The sequence below is a fragment of the Camelina sativa genome, chromosome 15 (assembly GCF_000633955.1).
Source record: "Camelina sativa cultivar DH55 chromosome 15, Cs, whole genome shotgun sequence".
Lineage (NCBI taxonomy): Eukaryota > Viridiplantae > Streptophyta > Magnoliopsida > Brassicales > Brassicaceae > Camelina > Camelina sativa.
Window position 1 is genome coordinate 25336318 of NC_025699.1, and position 18204 is coordinate 25354521.

Genomic DNA, 18204 nt, shown 5'->3' on the forward strand with positions numbered 1-18204 from the left:
CTGAAAATAAATTAACTACCAGAACTTAAAAGTTTTGAATCGCAATTACAAACAAGGCTTAATCATTTTACACGAAAACAGTTTAGTGGATTTCTTTTGCACGTTCATTCCTCACACACTCACTAGTTACATACGTTGAATTCTTGGACATACTTTTTGTTCGAATGGTCGCACAATTATCAATTAAAGCTTAAATCAAAATAAAATAAATAAAGGGCAACAAGTGATGCGCGATTTAGTAAGTACATTTTTTTTTTCTAAACCTTATTATCTTGCCTACATAACAAATTTTATTTGATCTTGTATCTCCCTCTTTCATGTATATAAAACTTATAATATTATCTTGCCTGCAATCTTTCACAGCTGAGCGCCATAAATTAAAGACAATAAAATTGTAATTATATAGCCAAATAAATTAACTATTCCGTTGTTTGATTCTTATATACTTTCTAGAATAATAATGTCTCATATTATCAAAAGAAAATAATTCTATTGTTTGATTTTGGCAGTAATTTTAGGGTACAGAAGGGATACAAATTTCTTCTATGTGTATTATATAAGCAAGATTCTAACCTCTATGGTATGCCAAGGCACCGTCGCCGTCCTCGCTTATGCTTATGTGGTACATTTTAATTTTTAATAAATAATCGTATCTAATTTTTTATCAGGTTACTTCAAATAAAATTCCTTTTGAGGAAAATTTTTTGTTCAGGCAGAAAATATTAACGGCAGCAATGGCAGTGCAAGAACATCAGCATTTGGTATTTTAACTGGTATCCAAACAATCGCAGGACTTTTCGGAGCACTAGTTGCTCGTTTTCTACCCATATCTTTGAATTTTCAGGTATTTTTATCATCACTATACATTTTTTGTTTTGATTTTTTTGGTTGGTTTATATCACTATACATTAATTCATTGGAATATGAAATTCTCATGTGATCCAAAGTCTAAGGTTTTTTTTTTTTTTTTGGGAGTAATAAGGTTTCTGCTATAACATTTCTCGTTAGTCTGGTGTACATGAGAGTTTTCCTAAAGGAAAGGCTAAACGATAATGAAGATGATGATCATCATGATGGTACATATCATCACGATGATCATGATAGTAACAATGTCGGAATGTTAGGAGAGCCGATTCTGAACGACACACCCATTAAAACACGTGTCTTTCACAAGAAGTATTCTTCATTGAAAGATATGATCAGCTTGATGAAGACTAGGTATATTTTATACATATTTATGTACTTCATGCATGTATATTGTTATTGTAAATGATTGGATATGGGTTTTATTAATGCATGCATGCAGCACCATATTCGTACAAGCATTGGTTATTACATTCTTCAGCAGTTTCTCAGAGAGTGGACTGGAGTCTGCTTATTTGGTTTATCTCATATATATAGATATTATTTACTCTTTAATTTACATATTGAGTTTTTTATATTAATGAACTAATACGTATGATTTTTTTTTATAACTATGCAGTACTTTTTGAAAGCACGTTTTGGATTTGACAAGAAACAGTTTGCTGAACTCGTATTGTTGCTTAACATCGTTGGATCTTTCACTCAAGTAAATAGATTACGATTGATTATATTATGAACATAATATTTATAATTAAGTACATTGTAATATCTTTTCTAAGTTAATTTGATATTATTAATGTTTTCTCAGCTGTTTGTACTACCAAGATTTGCATCAGCCATTGGAGAACGCAAGCTTTTATCAACAGGGCTTTTTATGCAATTCTTGAACGTAAGCATATTTGTTTCTTACTGATGTTTCTATTGATACCTTAATATAATTAATTGATCTCGTTACATAGAAGTATTAAAATTGTTCATATTTCGGGATTTGTGATGCAGATGGCCATTGTCAGCATTTCTTGGGCACCATGGGTGAGTCAATCAAAACTAGGGATATGATTCAAAGTTCAATCTCAATTTGATTTTGCTTCTTTTTTTTTTTTCGATTTCGCAGGTTCCTTACTTCACCACTATCTTTGTACTTCCAGGAGCCTTGTTTGTGATTCCGGCGGTAAGACATTTTTATTTTTAATCAGTCATTTATAACGCTCTAAATCTTGCCTGATACTTAACAAAATTTGTGAGTAATCTCCCATCGGAAATGAAATAAGACCTAGAGTAATATATAATGAATAATATCTCACATAGAGAATTAGGCAGAATTCTTAAGTTATATTGGCAATCAGAGTGGCCTATATTATAAACAATTTTTTTTTTCTTTATTATAAACATGGACCAATACATTCATCGTCAAAATGGTTTTAAATTCGGATTCTATAAAATTAAAAGTTCGAACATTTTCGGATGCAGGTTTGTGGTATTGCCTCAAGACAGGTCGGAACTGGTGAACAGGTAAAAGCTAGTAAAGATTGAATACTGGGTTGGTATCAGTATTCCAAACAAAAAAAAAAAAGAGCACAAACTATTGTTTGAATTTCTGTAGGGAAAGGTGCAAGGATGCATATCTGGAGTGAGGTCCTTTGGCGCAGTCGTGGGACCATTTGCATTGAGTCCATTGACAGGTTTGTAAGGCCGTAAGAACACAAACTACTACTAAATTCCATTCATGTCTTTTGACACATTTAAAATTTTGGTTTCATGTATGTAGCATTGTTTCTTTCTGATAATGCACCGTTCTATTTCCCTGGATTCTGCCTTCTTTGCGTCTCCTTGTCCTCGGTACGTGTGGCTATCTCATCCATCTACAATATTTTTTATTTGATTAAAATATTATGATGGACCAAGATGTTTTGCATGCGCAGTTGATCGGGTTTTTTCAAAGTCTATTTATCAAAGATGTTCCTACTCCACCATTGAACAAAGCAAGTAACAAGACCTCAAGGGACGAAGTGTGATTACAAGAACTCATCAATCGAAACTAGTGATCTGATTCAAAGTTCCTCAACACTTCCCAAAGTCAAACAAATCTCTGATAAATTTATTAACTTCCAACGAAAATTAAACTCATGTCTCCCCTAAACAGGAAAAAATATAATGTCAATTTCGATTTTAGCATTGATACACACTATAAATTGTCAACTGTGATTTGGAAATATTATTTTACATGCAGTCGATTCATGATGGTTTATACATACCCGGCCTTACAAACTTTTTTTTTTAAGTTTAATAAACTTTAAAATATAGTGGAAGTCACAAACTTCAGTACTACAGCTATTAATCTTGAATCAATTACAAGATAAGCTTACTTCAGTACTACAGCTATTAATCTTGAATCAATTACAAGATAAGCTTACTTCAGTACTACAGCTATTAATCTTGAATCAATTACAAGATAAGCTTACTTCAGTACTACAGCTATTAATCTTGAATCAATTACAAGATAAGCTTTTTTTTCTGGCATTTATAGTTTTTGGCATTTACCTTAAAATCTTCTAAAAACATAAGTTAATATTTTTTTTTGGGTTTAGTAGGACCAATTTTGGTTTAGGGTATATCTTTTGTTATTAAGTATGTGTTTTATGAGAAAAAAAAAAATCCAAATCTTTAGTTTTTATAAACAACAAAAATGGCAAATTTCAAATATTTTAGTAAAAATGGCAAATTTGAAAAATGGTTAGCCAATCTTTGGGAGAATTTCAAAATACTCATTCTCTAAATTTTTATCAAAAATACCTCTAAGACTTTGAAATCTTCCCAAATACGTGTGTAACTTTGTAAAAGCATACACAAACTATTTTCTATATGTATAAAACTTTATAAATTAACGACATTTCTATTAAAATGGAGAGAGTATATCAGAAGGATCTAACTCATGGCAAGATTCGGGTACACCCGACAGTGTTCGGGTAGATGACCATGTTCGGGTAGTTCCGACCGAATTTGGGTTTAAGGGGTTTATGAATTTATCAAACATTCGGTTTTGTTTTGGTTTTGGTCACGTTGGGTTGGGTTGGTTCGGATGACAAAATTTATAATCCTATAAATACCCTAAGGCCTTGAATGGCACCTGATTTTGCAGTGGTTTTTGGCTTTAGATTCTACAAAATCCACTTTTGAAGCCATTCACGATTATGAAAAAATAGATTTCCTAAAATTTAGAAAAACCAGTTTTTGGAGTATTTTTGAATTTCCTTCATAAAATCTAAAAACCACATTTTGTGGGTTTCCACCGTGACTTTTTTTTCTTTTTTCTTTTTTCTAATATAAATATTTATTTTAATTTACTTATTAAATTCCAAAACAAACGAAACCTTATTTTTGTGCAAGGAACAAACTAAAACCTATTCTAGGGGTATTTACTAAAGACTTGCATATTTGTTATTATTAAACTAAATTTTCTTATATAATTTTTTTACTATAAAAGAGCTACGTTTTGTCTTCTACACACACAAATTTCATTCCCATCCTATGAGTGCAAACATCTCTGCAAATCAAGCTTGAATTTTGCGGTAAATTTTAGTCTAACACCATTATCTATTTATATCAACACTATTTATTTAGAAAATTTTATTTTGTTGTTATGATGTTTACATTAAAATTTATTGTAGGTATGGGTTATCGAGGACAATCATCAAATGCCAGAGAGGTACTTATTTAGTTGATATGTTTATTTTCTAGTGATGTCTATCCTACCGTAGTACAAAATTACCATGACTAATTATGTGTATGTAAACAATTAATATGATATAAAGCCGAAGATTCAATGGACCGATAGTATGGTTCATCATTTACTTGAAATATATGAGATTGAGATGGAGCTTATTAATTGGCGTATTGGCCCTCTAAAGGAAGAGAGTAAATCGAGAATTAGAAAAGGATTTCAAGAAGCCACAGGTCACGATCTTGAATGGCTTTCACTAAAAAACAAAATTTACAGTTTCAAAAAACTTTATGATGTTTATTGTCGTCTGATCGAAAAAACTGGAGTTGGACTTGATCCCACCACTCTAGCTATTGACATGAACGACTCATGGTGGAATGAACGTATTAAGGTAATATTTACGTATCCTATCACATGATATTGTTAGTTAAGAACATATATGGTAAACTGATACATTAAACTTTTTTTTTATATAGGAAACACCAATTGCTTTAAAGCTCCGAGCAAATCCTCTTATCGACCTTGATATATTGGATCGGCTTTTCAGTACCAAACACATCAATTCAGATCATATAGCTAGTAATATAGCTGAAGAAGATTCTGATTCAGATGAAGAATTATAGCAAAATGATACTCCGATGCAGTATATGGAAGGGATTCAGGATGAAATTTCTGCATCATTATAGAGTTTTCGATGATGATGATAGTAATTTTGCAATAATGTGTTTTCTATTTGCAATAAAAGTATTTTTTTTTCTGCATCATTGTATTTTTTTTTATCTTTAAATAAAAATTTATAATCTTTATTTTACTATTTTTAAAATAATTATTATACATAAAAACCAAAAACTAATTAAGTTACCATTCAAGATTTTGCAAACTAAAATCTACAGCAAAAATCAAAAACTTAAAAAATCAAAATCCAAAATCCAAAATCCAAAAACCAAAATCTAAAAACCAGTAAAAAACCAGCAGCCATTCATGGCCTAAATAACGAACACCAAAAAAAAGCTCTTAAAATTGGTTAAATTTGAATTAACTTGGCTAAACTTTAACAAAACAAAAATTATATAAAATTAATTGATTTTTAGATTTATAATTATAATTTTGGACAATTGGATATCAAAGTTAAATCCCCTATTTAATAAAACGGAAGTACACGACTTCAAATTTGTAGACTATATAATTTTAATAGTAGGTTATAAATGGGTTATAAAAAATTGTATTAATTTGTTACAATATGTTAGGTGTACACGGAAGATTTTAGGAGATAATCTTAATTCTCTTTTACACCAAAATATATCCTCCAAAGATTTGATTGCTACATTACGTTGATTACAAAAACAATAAACAGAATATTCTGAATTAATTCTCTATAGAAAAAACATTTGATAAACATAAAAAAAAAATCTAAGCAAATAATAACAATTAATACCCATGCTAGAGCACATGTTGAAATTCCTTTTATTTATATTACATGCTATAACATGTAATGTTAAAATTAATATTATAGCATGTTTGTTATATGTAATGTTAATATTACATGCTATATTAATTGTAATATGCAAATATTAAATGCTATATCAAATGTTAATCAAATGCGGTGTTTGAAGACTATTATTCCCGATGAAAATGATCATCGTGTGTATAGCATGATCCAACAATGACTAAAAAACTTGCATATGATTTTTTCATAATATTTTATCCAAAAAATTATTAAAAAATCATATAAATTATATTTTATCATAATAATTATAAAAGAAACAAAACGAATTACAACCCGTGCTCTAGCACGGGTCATAATCTAGTATCATTAATATTTTGGATATCTAACTATATAATCATGTATTTAGGTACCTGTTTAGGTATCAGGTCGGTTCTGGGTATTATCTGATACCCACGTATAAGAGTACATTATATTTGATTCTATAGAATTCTGGGTTAAGATTTTAAGTCCGGTTTTTTTGCTCAGTCCTATATTTGAGTATCACATTACCTGCATAATTTTCATCGGATGTTGATAAGTTGATCATAAATTTCAGTGAAACACAAACCCGGTATCTAATTGACAGTAGTAGTTTTTTTTTTTTTTGGTTAAATGATCTTATAATTTTTATAACATAGTTTATCTAATGAAAGTGATCATGGTTTAGTGGCAAATGATAACTCTGTTGAGAACAGACACTATCACACTAGAAATTAAGTCTCGTTTACTACAAATGTAATAATTTGGCTAATGTGTCGCTATGTTACGATCTAATGTTGGAGAAAAAAAAAAGGTGTACCTAACATGTGACCGATATCAAGATAGTACTTTATTGTTTTGAAGTGCCAAGAAATGGCAAAAGCATGTCAAGATGGACAACAGAAAAGAAAAAGAAAAAAAAAAAGAAGAAAGAAAAAGAAAAATATCTTTAAATAATTGGCTTCTATTATTTTTTTTCTCTGTAGCAACAAGAACAGCAACAGCAAGCTTTTTCATGGTCACTTCCATTAGAGGAAGGTACTAAGAAAGATCCGAACCCTGGTCCCAAGTTTTATGTTGTATCTAAGCGTTAGACTCGAACCACTGGAACTAGATCAGACTTGGTAATTGGCTTTCATTTTATAGGTAGGTAGCTTTTTATTTCGGATATGCAGAACCCTTTTTCACAGTTTCTTTAATTTTGTGTAGGTAGCTAATAATATGCAGCAATCGAATTAGATACTACTTTATATGTTCCATATTTAACAAGTTGACAAATCTATAGACAGCTTTTGTGTTGAGAATAACATATTACTGCGTTGTCAGATTGCGACGTACGATACAAAAATTTAATCATAGACTTTCGAGGTTTTGTAGTTTTACAAAAAATTGTAACGCAGACAAATTTCAATTATATAAGTGACAGTGACTAGTATTTAAGTGTGATGGATACTCAATTCATATAGTGCATTTTTCTTTTTTTCTTTAGTGTGGTAGAAAATCAAAATCCAAACAAAATCTAAACACTTTGTGTTCTTTTTTGTTTTGCTTTTTGTTTTCTCTCTCTCTCTCTCTCAATCGAGAAGTCGGCAAACATAAGGTATATTAAGTGATGGAGAATGAAATTGGAGGGCTGAGGCACATGTTGATGACGGTCTTCCTCTCTAGCTTCGCCGAGTTCATGGTAATACCTGTGATTACCGACGTCACCGTCGCTGCCGTGTGCTCCGCTCCAGGCGACTCATGTTCTCTGGCCGTTTACCTCACTGGTTTCCAACAAGTGGTACCAACCTTTACATACACATTTATACGTCCTTTAGTCTCTCCCCTTTGATCTGCATTTATTGATTGTTAAACTGAAATTGAGAACCGACAATTCAGAATTTCAGATGCATCGGCTTGAGTTTTTTCCATCCTAAATATTTTTAAAGAATATATTCTCTTTCATAGTATATTATAAACAAAAGCTTATAATAAAGTCATTTTTCTTTCTCAATTGAGTTTAACTCTACATTCTTCCAAAGTTTCACATATCATAATAAAAAAAAAATGGAAATGAGTCAAAATAATGATTTTTGTGGTGATAAAGAATTATGAAGGAAATTTTTTTTCCTCTATTTTCTTTTAAACGATTTTTATTTTATTTTAACTCTTCTATCTTTAATTAATTTGTTTATATCAAAAACAACACACGTTATTCAAATCAATAAATATATCATTATATGTAATTAATATGATTTCTAATAATAAAACTATTTCATAATTTTTTTTTAAACTAATTATATGTTATAATCTTGATGACCTTGCTAATGATGAGAACTACTACTAAATGAAGGCAATAGGGATTGGGACGATGATAATGATGCCGGTAATTGGTAATCTATCAGACAGATATGGGATCAAAACAATCCTCACACTTCCTATGTGTCTCTCCATTGTTCCTCCTGGTTCGTTTTTTCTTTTCTTTTGTCTCTTTTATTTTCGTTTTTGTAAATTTTCATTCGTGTGGGAGTCAGTAACTGACTGACCCAAAGAAAAGATCTCACCAACTATATTCTCTCGATAAAACCAACACCAAAAGGATAAGATAGGTGTACGTCAATGTATTGTTCTTTATTTGGAAATATTCCGTGGAAGTAAAGAAGCTTTCACCCACTTCAATACACGCACATCTATCGTCGTTTTCCCACCACTACTAGTGTCCACCTCCCAAATTCCATTATTTTAAATGGCAACACAAATAAGCAAATCATTCTTTAGAAATGTAAATATGTAAACTATCGATTTTAACTGAATTCAAAATGTGTTTTTCAATCTTACAACTGAAAGTAAACTACCAGAACTTTTTTTTTTTTTTTGGACAACCATATGCTTCATTCCATTAGAATAGAACACCACATACAAGGTAAGATACAAAGTTTAAATAACAACAAAGGTAGGCAATCCCCAAAGCCAAAATAACAAAGGTACATAAGTAGATAGGGGTCATCGAGATTGTAGTCTTGAGAGCTATGAACCAATTCCTGTGAAAGATTATGGAGCCTGTGAGGTCAAGCAATATCGGTGTAACTTCCAAAGACAAGTCGGTGGAAGAGAAGTTGGCCGCTGACTTCGATTGAAGACTAAGCGACGTTAAAGAAGCCAAGGTTGGGAACCTCATCGGGGTGAGGATGTCTACTCGAAGTAGAGCCTTAGCAGAGGTGTGAGCAGGGTTGCAAATGCTCTGGTTGAGGATAAAAGGAGCGATGGACAGGGTAACTGGGTACTGTGTGCAACTCGGGCAGAAAAGGTGGTAACCCCCACTCCATGGAGTTGGGATCATAATGCCACTGATCTTTAGAGTTTTGGGAGGGAACTTCACAAAGTTAAAAAATTGCAGTTTAGAGTTCTTAGTAGGCAAGCGAGATGGTGAAGGGAGCGTGAAGATACATCGGTAATCACAGCGCCTTATGGTCTGGATCATAATGCCGAGTTCATTCAGGCATTTGCCTTCAAGAGCCGAATCAAAGGGTAGAACTAAAAGCAGGTTCCCTAAAGAAAGCCTTAACCAATCTAGCAACAATGGTGATTTACTTTCCAAATGCAGTCTTCGAACAAATGGTTCCATAAATCTACACACTAATTGCCTAGGGTGGGAAGGATTTGAGTTACGAGCAAACCTGGATAAAAGCATATGAGGAACAATTGCGACATCTAATGGTAACGGGCTCCAAAACCTTAGTGGGCCGAGATTTGTTGGGCCCAACAATGGGAAACCTAGTTTCTCAAGCGGGTGTATCGTACGGATCATGCGGCGGCCAGGTTGGGCGGATGTCGGATTCAGGGTCTCAGTCATCTCCGGTGAAGAGAGGGATGGTGGTTGGAGGTTGAGAATGGAGCTTGAGGTAACAGAATGGAGCTTAAGATCTCCGGTACAGGAACTCGATGCCAGAGTGGGAGAGCCGTCGTGTGCCATCGACATCCTCACCAGGTTCAGCGTAATCGATGGTTCAAGAAGGTCTACTTCCGCCATCTCTGAAGTCTGATATGAGGTCTTCTCTTGGTGGATCATAGTTCCAGATCTGATAATAGTTGGGTCATCAGATACCATCTCCGGTAAAGAGTCTTTTTGCATGTAGGAGCAGGGAAACTCCGGCCAGCAGTTGTTCTCTTTGGAATTCAGATCGGTGATTGAGGTTAGGTGAGTGGGAGGGGATATAAAGGGATTAAAGGGGAAATAGAACTTAACTAAAACTAAAACTAGAACAACAACAAGACAAAGAGAGCGAGAACAGAGAGAGGAGTTGGGTTAAGTCCCGACGCCGGCAAAGAAAAGCTTCGCCGGCGCCGGACGAGAGAAATGAAAGGGGTTCCTCGATTATCACGCCTGGGAGAGAATAAGAGTTTTTTTTGTTTTGACTGTAAACTACCAGAACTTAAAAGGTTTTAATTAGCAATTACAAGCAAGGCTTAATCATTTTACACGAAAACAGTTTAGTGGATTTGCGTCTTTCCCACGTTCAATTCTCACACACTTACCAGTCACATAATTTGAATTCTTGGACATGCTTTTTGTTTCAATGGTCACACAATTATCAATTAAAGCTTATAATAATAATAATAATAATAATAAAGGGCAACAAGTGATGCGACTTAGTAAGTACATTTTTTTCTTTCTAAAACTTATTATCTTGCCTACATAACAAATTTAATTTTCTCTTTCATATAAAAAAAACTTATAGTATTACCTGCAATCTTTCACAGCTCAGCCATAAATTAAAGACAAGAAACTTGTAATTATCTTGCCTGTAAACTAACTATTCCTTTGTTTGATTCTTACTTTCTAGAATATTGATGTCTCATAATATCCAAAGAAAATAATTCTGTTGTTTGATTTTGGCAGTAATTTTAGGGTACAGAAGAGATACAAATTTCTTCTATGCGTATTATATAAGCAAGATTCTAACCTCTATCGTATGCCAAGGCACGGTCACCGTCCTCGCTTATGCTTATGTGGTACATTTTGATAAATTATCGTCGTTTTATAATAAAATACTGTCTCTAATTTTTTTTTATTAAGTTACTTCAGATTAATTCATTTAGAGGTAATTTTTTTGTTCAGGCAGAAAATATTCACGGCAGTAATGGCAGTGCAAGAACATCAGCATTTGGTATTTTGACTGGTATCCAAACAATCGCAGGACTTTTCGGAGCACTAGTTGCTCGTTTTCTACCTATAGCTTTGAATTTTCAGGTATTTTTTATCATCACTATACATTTTTTTTTGTCGGTTTATATCACTATACATTAATTCATTCATTAGAATGTTAAATTTTCATGTGATCCAAAGTCTAAGATGTTTTTTTTTTTCGAAAAATTAGGTTTGTGCTATATCATTTCTCGCTGGTCTGGTGTACATGAGAGTTTTCCTAAAGGAAAGGCTAAACGACAATGAAGATGATGGTTATCATCATGGTACGTGTCATCACGATGATCATGATAGTAACAATGTCGGAATGTTAGGAGAGCCGATCCTGAACAGCGTACCCATTAAAACACGTGTCTTTCACAAGAAGTATTCTTCATTGAAAGATATGATCAGCTTGATGAAGACTAGGTATATTTTATACATATTTATGTATATTATTATTATTGTAAGTGATGGTTATGGGTTTTATTAATGCATGCAGCACCATATTCGTACAAGCATTGGTTGTTACATTCTTCAGCAGTTTCTCAGAGAGTGGACTGGAGTCTGCTTTCTTGGTTTAGCTCATTATTTACTCCTTATTTTACATATTGAGTTTTTCTTTATATTAATGAACTAATACGTATGATTTTTTTTTGAAACTGTGCAGTACTTTTTGAAAGCACGTTTTGGATTTGACAAGAAACAGTTTGCTGATCTCGTATTGTTGGTTAACATCGTTGGATCTATCACTCAAGTAAATAGATTACGAGTGATTATATATCGCATGAACATAGTATTTATTACTAAATATGTTGTAATACTTTCTCTAAGTTAATTGATAGTATGTATTAATTAATGGTTTCTCAGTTGTTTGTACTACCAAGATTTGCATCTGCCATGGGAGAACGCAAGCTTTTATCAACAGGGCTTTTTATGCAATTCTTGAACGTAAGCATATTTATTTTTTATTTATGTTTCTATTGATACCTTAAATAATTAATTGATCTTGTAACATAGAAGTATTGAAATGGTTCATATTGGGGGTTTGTGATGCAGATGGCCATTGTCAGCATTTCTTGGGCACCATGGGTGAGTCAATCGAAACTAGGGATCTGATTCAAAGTTCCATCTCAATTTGATTTTGCTTTTGTTTTTGGTTTTCGATTTCGTAGGTTCCTTATTTCACCACTACCTTTCTACTTCCTGGAGCCTTGTTTGTGATTCCGTCAGTAAGATATATTTATTTAATTAGTCTTTTAATGCTCTAGATCTTGCCTGATTCAATTACGAATAATATTCCACATCGGAAATGAAATACGACCTAGAGTAATATTTTGGAAATACGAATAATATCCCACATAGAAAATGAGGCAGAATTCTTAAGTTATATTGGGAATGAGAATGTTCATGTGGGATTGTCAAATTAGTATTAAATTGGTATTAAATTAGTATCTATATCTATATTAACATTTTTTTAAGTATATTTTGTTTTATGCCCTTTTAGTTTTGTTTATTTAAAAAGCTATTTACAACATTAACTCCTAAAATTTTTTTAAAACTTACATTACTCCACATTAACCACTAAAAATTTTCCAAAACTAAAATTACTCCAGATTTTGTTTCCTAAATATTTTACATTTCATTCCAACTAAAAAAAATAATAGCAATCAAATATGAAAATAGAAATTATCATATATTTAACCACACATTCTGTTGTGTTTTGAAGATATTTTATATCTGAATCCTTCGTAAACAAAGAAAAGATCAATTTGATTCCCATATTATTTTCCAAAACCTGTGAGCTTTGATTCTTAACGTAAGAAAATATTCGATTGACATTTATTTAAATATTATAATTAACATATATAAACTTAATAAAAATTTTAATTATTACGAATATATGAAATTAAAAAAGTCTAAAATATTATATAATGTGGTTATATAGTAGATGAGTTATAAAGAATACATGTTGAAATTAATAAAATATTATTAAATTTGTGTTAACATGGGTTAAATCCTTATTTAATTATTTATCAACGCTACTAATATTAGAATATTTGACATAAAATCAAGTTGATTTAACTAAGATTGTAGAAAATAATTAAATCATTAGGAAAAATGTGACTTAATCATAGCGTAAAAATTACTGATTATGTATTGAGATCCCTTATTTTTTGTTATAATAATTAAAAATTAAAATAGAATCTCAAACACTAAACAAAACAAACTAAATATAACTAACAAATAGTTATAAAATATATTGCGGGTTAAAAAATAATATAAATATTTAGCCACACAACAACCAGAAAATTTAATTATTACTCTATTTACAAAATATCCAATATTTAACAAATAAATACTACATAAAATAAAAATTATATGCCCGTAGTGTACCGCGGATTAAAACCTAGTTAAGATACAATTGGTGTTCATGTGGCAGTTATATTGGCAATGAGAGTGGCCTATATAATGAATGGACCAATATTATAATATTCGGAACATCGTCAAATTAGTATTAAATTCGAATTCCATAAAATTTAAAAGTTTGAACATTTTGGGATGCAGGTTTGTGGTATTGCCTCTAGAGAGGTCGGAACTGGTGAACAGGTAAAAGCTAGTAAAGATTGAATAATGGGTTTTTGTGGTATCAGTATTCCAAACAAAAACAAAAGAGCACAAACTATTGCTTGAATTGATGTAGGGAAAGGTGCAAGGGTGCTTATCTGGAGTGAGGTCCTTTGGCAGAGTCGTGGGACCATTTGCATTGAGTCCATTGACAGGTTTGTAAAGGCCGTAAGAACACAAACTACTACTAAGTTCTATTCATGTCTTTTGACACATTTAAAATTTTGGTTTCATGTATATAGCATTGTTTCTTTCTGATAATGCACCGTTCTATTTCCCTGGATTCTGCCTTCTTTGCGTCTCCTTATCCTCGGTACGTGTGGCTACCTCATCCATCAGAAATAACTTCGATTTCGATTAATTGTATATGAATATTATGATGGACCAAGATGTTTTGCATACGCAGTTGATTGGGTTCTTCCAAAGTCTATTTATTAAAGATGGTCCTACTCCACCATTGAACAAAGCAATCAACAAGACCTCAAGGGACGAAGTGTGATTACAAGAACTCACCAAGTATATAACAGAAGAGTGTATATATCTTTGTGGTATGTGATAAAAATGTATGATAAAAGACATGAATAGAACTCACTCTCACTACTGAAAAACATTGTAACATTGTATGATAAAAACAATGTTGATAAAAATGTATGATCAACATTTTCAAAAAGGAAAAAATAAGAAAAAGACGCAAGAGAGTCATTTCTCTCCTCTGCCACGAAATCACTCTCACTAAATATAATTAGTTTCTATTTCTTAAAGGTTCTATAAGACAAGTTTGTGATCCCTTCTTTGCTTTCACCATAATATATACAACACCATCATTACTAAAACACAATTTGCTGTCTCACATGCACCTTTAAATTGTTTTATCCACTAAAACCAAAAGCAGACACGCCTCTATTACCCTGAATCAGGGGTTTGAGACCAGCCAGGTGGAACTCTGCTCGAGACAACCATGGGCATTGTTTTGACATTGATGTCAAGTGGATGAAACCGGTATTGAACGTCGAGTTCGAGGAGGATTTTGATTACTTCCTCGACCAACAAGGCTCTTCTTGTGAATCTCTCACCCATGTTTTGGTGGTTAATTTTATGACACGGCCATATTGCTAACCTCACAATGTTCAAATCTTCCACATCTTTTACAATGATATCAGCTTTTGGGTACCAATACTCCGGCTTACTGTCGATGTAACTGCGGTTTTAGCCAAAAAAACAATATCATCATGGCCCTTTCATAATATATCAACTTAAGACATTAGGACAAGTTACCTAGATATTCTTTGTTTCATTGCAATAATCTTTTCAGGAGGAGTAGTAATGTGGACACAGCATGTGACTTCATCTCCCATGTCCGGACTACGGTGGTAATTGTGGATTGCTTTCTGCCATAGAAGAATATTCGGATACACAATCTTCAGATTGTCAGCTTTCAAGAACACTGTTGTGAGAATATTCATTTCCTCCACCACCATCTGCAATTTTGATCTTAGTACAATTATTCACTATTATATATAGACTCAAACACACACACACACACACACACACACACACACACACACATATTTTAGCTTTTCAGTACCTCTACAGTGTCGATGACAACCCGATCACCAACATCGTAAGGGTGAATGATGAAGAGGAAGATGATTGACTCGAAGACGGTCTTAAGAGAGTTCCCAAACATGAAGGCTAAGAGTACAACTTGTGAAGTTAAAAATAAAAGGTACTTGGACGTGGCTATTTCAAGAAGGATTAGCCATATGACTACAATGACAATGGCAGTGAGAAAACTAATCATGTGATGGAGTTTGTTCACTGCTGTCTTGGTGTCATTGAGTGTTAAAGCAAGTGATCTTCGCTCTCTAAAAGCATTCACCTAATTAAGCAGAATCAACAACACAATTAGTGACATATGTACAAAATCTCAAGAACAAAAACTCTTTGTTAATTTTACCAGCCAGTTCTTCAAGGCTGATTTTGTAATCTTTTTGGTCACTAATGCTCCTTCAAAGAGGCTCATTGTCTTCATCGCCTCATCTACTGGCAAAAATCTCATCAAATCCTCCAGGTAGATGTGCCTTTTTTGTCATTCATATTAATTAGGTTTGTAAGAAAGATAGTTTTGTTTAAGAAAGAAGAGAAATTGTAGAGTGATAAGACTCACTTTGTGCCAGGTTGAGCTACGTTCTTGAAAATCTTCCTTGCGGCTGCCTTAGCTTCTTTCTCACTCCTTATCTGTCTGGTGGATTCATCGTCAGATGTGTTTTGTAGCGCTTGCTCGTCCAACGTAGTCAGCGAAACATTTCTCACAATCTTCATCAGTCTCTTCATGTTCCAAGCTGAAACGTTCTTCTGATTCATCTTGTGCAAATCATCCATTGTGATTCCGTTATCAGTTCCTGTCTTTGGGATGATTGGAGATGGAGATAATTTCGTGTTCACTGTACTCCCGCTTTTTTCCTGAGGAAACGCAGCGGAACAAAGCTCGGGTGATAAATCAGCTCCTCCTTTTTGCATCTTGAAGATCTCTTCTTGCGTTCGCTCTTCCTCTTCCTCAATCCTGCTCAGCTCAAGCATCGGAGGTCCAGATAACGTCTCGATCAAGTAATGATGAAACAGAGCTTCTTGAATCCGATCAAAGTATGTACTAACGTGGAACGAAGAGGCTAGAACTTTAACAACCAGTGTCTTGATCAACCACAAGACGGTGCTTAACAAGAAACATACCAAGATTTTGGACACGAGAAGAAGAACAACATCGCTCTGTGTTTCCCTTTCTACTTTCTTGTCGAACAAGAAATGCCAAGCGAGAAGGACTAAGCCAAGCCAGAGACAGTTCTGAACAGCCGTCTTCACACCGTACACAAAATAGAGGACCCGTTTCCTCAATAGGAAGTTTCTTTCAATAAAAAAGACGATGATTCGGATTCCACATCCCGAAACAAGCCTCCCACAGATAAGAACCAGCAAGACCACTTCCCATTTCCACAAATGAAGGCTCCAAAGAGTTGCTTTTCTCCACGTACGAAACGTTAGACTTAACACTAACGCAACTACGAGTGCTATCAAACTCAGCCACTGAAGCAACGTTATCGCATCCATTTTCAACCTTCGGTATTCCTCAGGAACATCTTCCTCAGCCAGTGAGTCGTCTTCTTCCTCAGTATCATCTGACTGTCTACCAAGTAAACCGGATCTTAACTGTTCAGATGTCCCCATCCAACTCGAATACTGTTGTTCCTCTTCTTGCGGCGGATCTATCAGCCTTGACCTCGCCTTCGCCCTAGAAACTAGCTCTGATTTCCTCATCGATGAACATCTTACAACTACCTCTCCTTCATCCTCTTGCTGCTCTAAATTCATCCTCATCGTAGCCGAAGAAAAAGAAGTCGAAGACGTACAAGAACGTACCGAACCGCACATGTCTTTGGTTCCTGAACTGTTCATTTTGAAAGAGACTCTCATTTCTTTAGAACCGAACATATTGTTGCTGTTGCTGATGCCAATATCCTCTGTTTCGTCGTTCACATCGAGTGCGATCTCCTCACGGCATTGCGAAAAATCAAAACTCCCACTCTTAACGTGATCATCTGTCACAATGTCTTGCCATAACTTATAGCTGGAACCTCGTTCCACCGCTGCTTTGTGGACGCTGAAGCTAGAACCACCAGAATCATCGTCAAGAACTTCTTGGTGTTTCTTCTTCTTCTTCTTCGTCTTCTCGGTTTGATCTCCGGTGCTTATAATCTGTTTATACGAGCTATGAGATTTAAAGGGTTTTCGGAAATCCATCAGAAAATCAAAAACAAAAACGTAAGAAAGAAAAAAAAAAACACAAAACTTAGAATCTTTAGAAAAAGAAACAGAAACTGTGACGATGATGACGATGATGCATTAGCAAACAAATGTTACGTTATATTTTAGAACAAGAGTTACGAGTTTAGGTGTATGTAATATTGTTCTTTTGTTCTCTGTTACTTAACTTACTAACAATTGTAATTGGTTTAGGAGTTTTTTAGACCACCATGAGTTGGATAAAGACTTAAAATAGCAATTAATTCGTCATTTGATAAAACGATCACTAAATTTAATGAATGTGGTTTTTACACATCTCACCTTCTAAGTTTGGTCTTTGATAATTTTCGTTATAGGGTGGGCACATTTAATTTATTAACATTAACAGCACCAACACAATCACTTATCTTAGTCATTTCGTCAAGCACCTTGCGTGCATGCCTTATTGTTCTTGCTTCTCTCGTTCCTGTCGTCATCATTAACAAGGTTAGTTAATTACGTTTTTGATCTTAAGGCTCTGTTCAATAGGCAATAACTAACTTGGTTATTGAATAATGATTC

General features: G+C 33.4%; 3 protein-coding genes across 6 annotated transcripts in view; 2 read left to right on the forward strand and 1 right to left on the reverse strand.

The window, feature by feature from the left end:
* The window catches only part of LOC104747497 (tetracycline resistance protein, class A-like), a gene marked incomplete in the record, with an annotated part of 5388 nt that extends 2276 nt beyond the window's left edge, over positions 1-3112 (forward strand). The window contains 12 exon segments of the mRNA XM_019236447.1: positions 510-622; positions 713-844; positions 983-1218; positions 1307-1382; positions 1484-1570; positions 1673-1753; positions 1864-1896; positions 1979-2035; positions 2335-2376; positions 2468-2546; positions 2633-2703; positions 2787-3112. Of these exon segments, the coding sequence (XP_019091992.1) occupies positions 510-622; positions 713-844; positions 983-1218; positions 1307-1382; positions 1484-1570; positions 1673-1753; positions 1864-1896; positions 1979-2035; positions 2335-2376; positions 2468-2546; positions 2633-2703; positions 2787-2879 (1100 nt within the window).
* Positions 6962-14531, forward strand: LOC104747501 (multidrug resistance protein 2-like). Of its 4 annotated transcripts, none has more exons than XM_010469144.1 (15): positions 6962-7196; positions 7637-7833; positions 8386-8497; positions 10933-11045; positions 11152-11283; positions 11411-11646; positions 11720-11795; positions 11888-11974; positions 12088-12168; positions 12277-12309; positions 12393-12449; positions 13786-13827; positions 13922-14000; positions 14088-14158; positions 14252-14531. In XM_010469144.1, the coding sequence occupies exons 2-15, from the start codon at positions 7663-7665 to the stop codon at positions 14342-14344; spliced, it is 1383 nt and encodes a 460-aa protein (XP_010467446.1). In that variant the 5' UTR covers positions 6962-7196; positions 7637-7662; the 3' UTR covers positions 14345-14531. The 4 variants fall into 4 exon arrangements, with proteins under 4 accessions (XP_010467446.1, XP_010467447.1, XP_010467448.1 ...); XM_010469145.1 differs by having other exon boundaries at positions 6962-7174; XM_010469146.1 differs by having other exon boundaries at positions 6962-7088.
* LOC104747500 (mechanosensitive ion channel protein 7) lies at positions 14531-17640 on the reverse strand. Its single transcript, XM_010469142.2, has 5 exons — positions 16013-17640; positions 15803-15926; positions 15431-15724; positions 15121-15323; positions 14531-15043 (listed from the first exon to the last, which is right to left on the reverse strand). The coding sequence occupies exons 1-5, from the start codon at positions 17638-17640 to the stop codon at positions 14749-14751; spliced, it is 2544 nt and encodes an 847-aa protein (XP_010467444.1). The 3' UTR covers positions 14531-14748.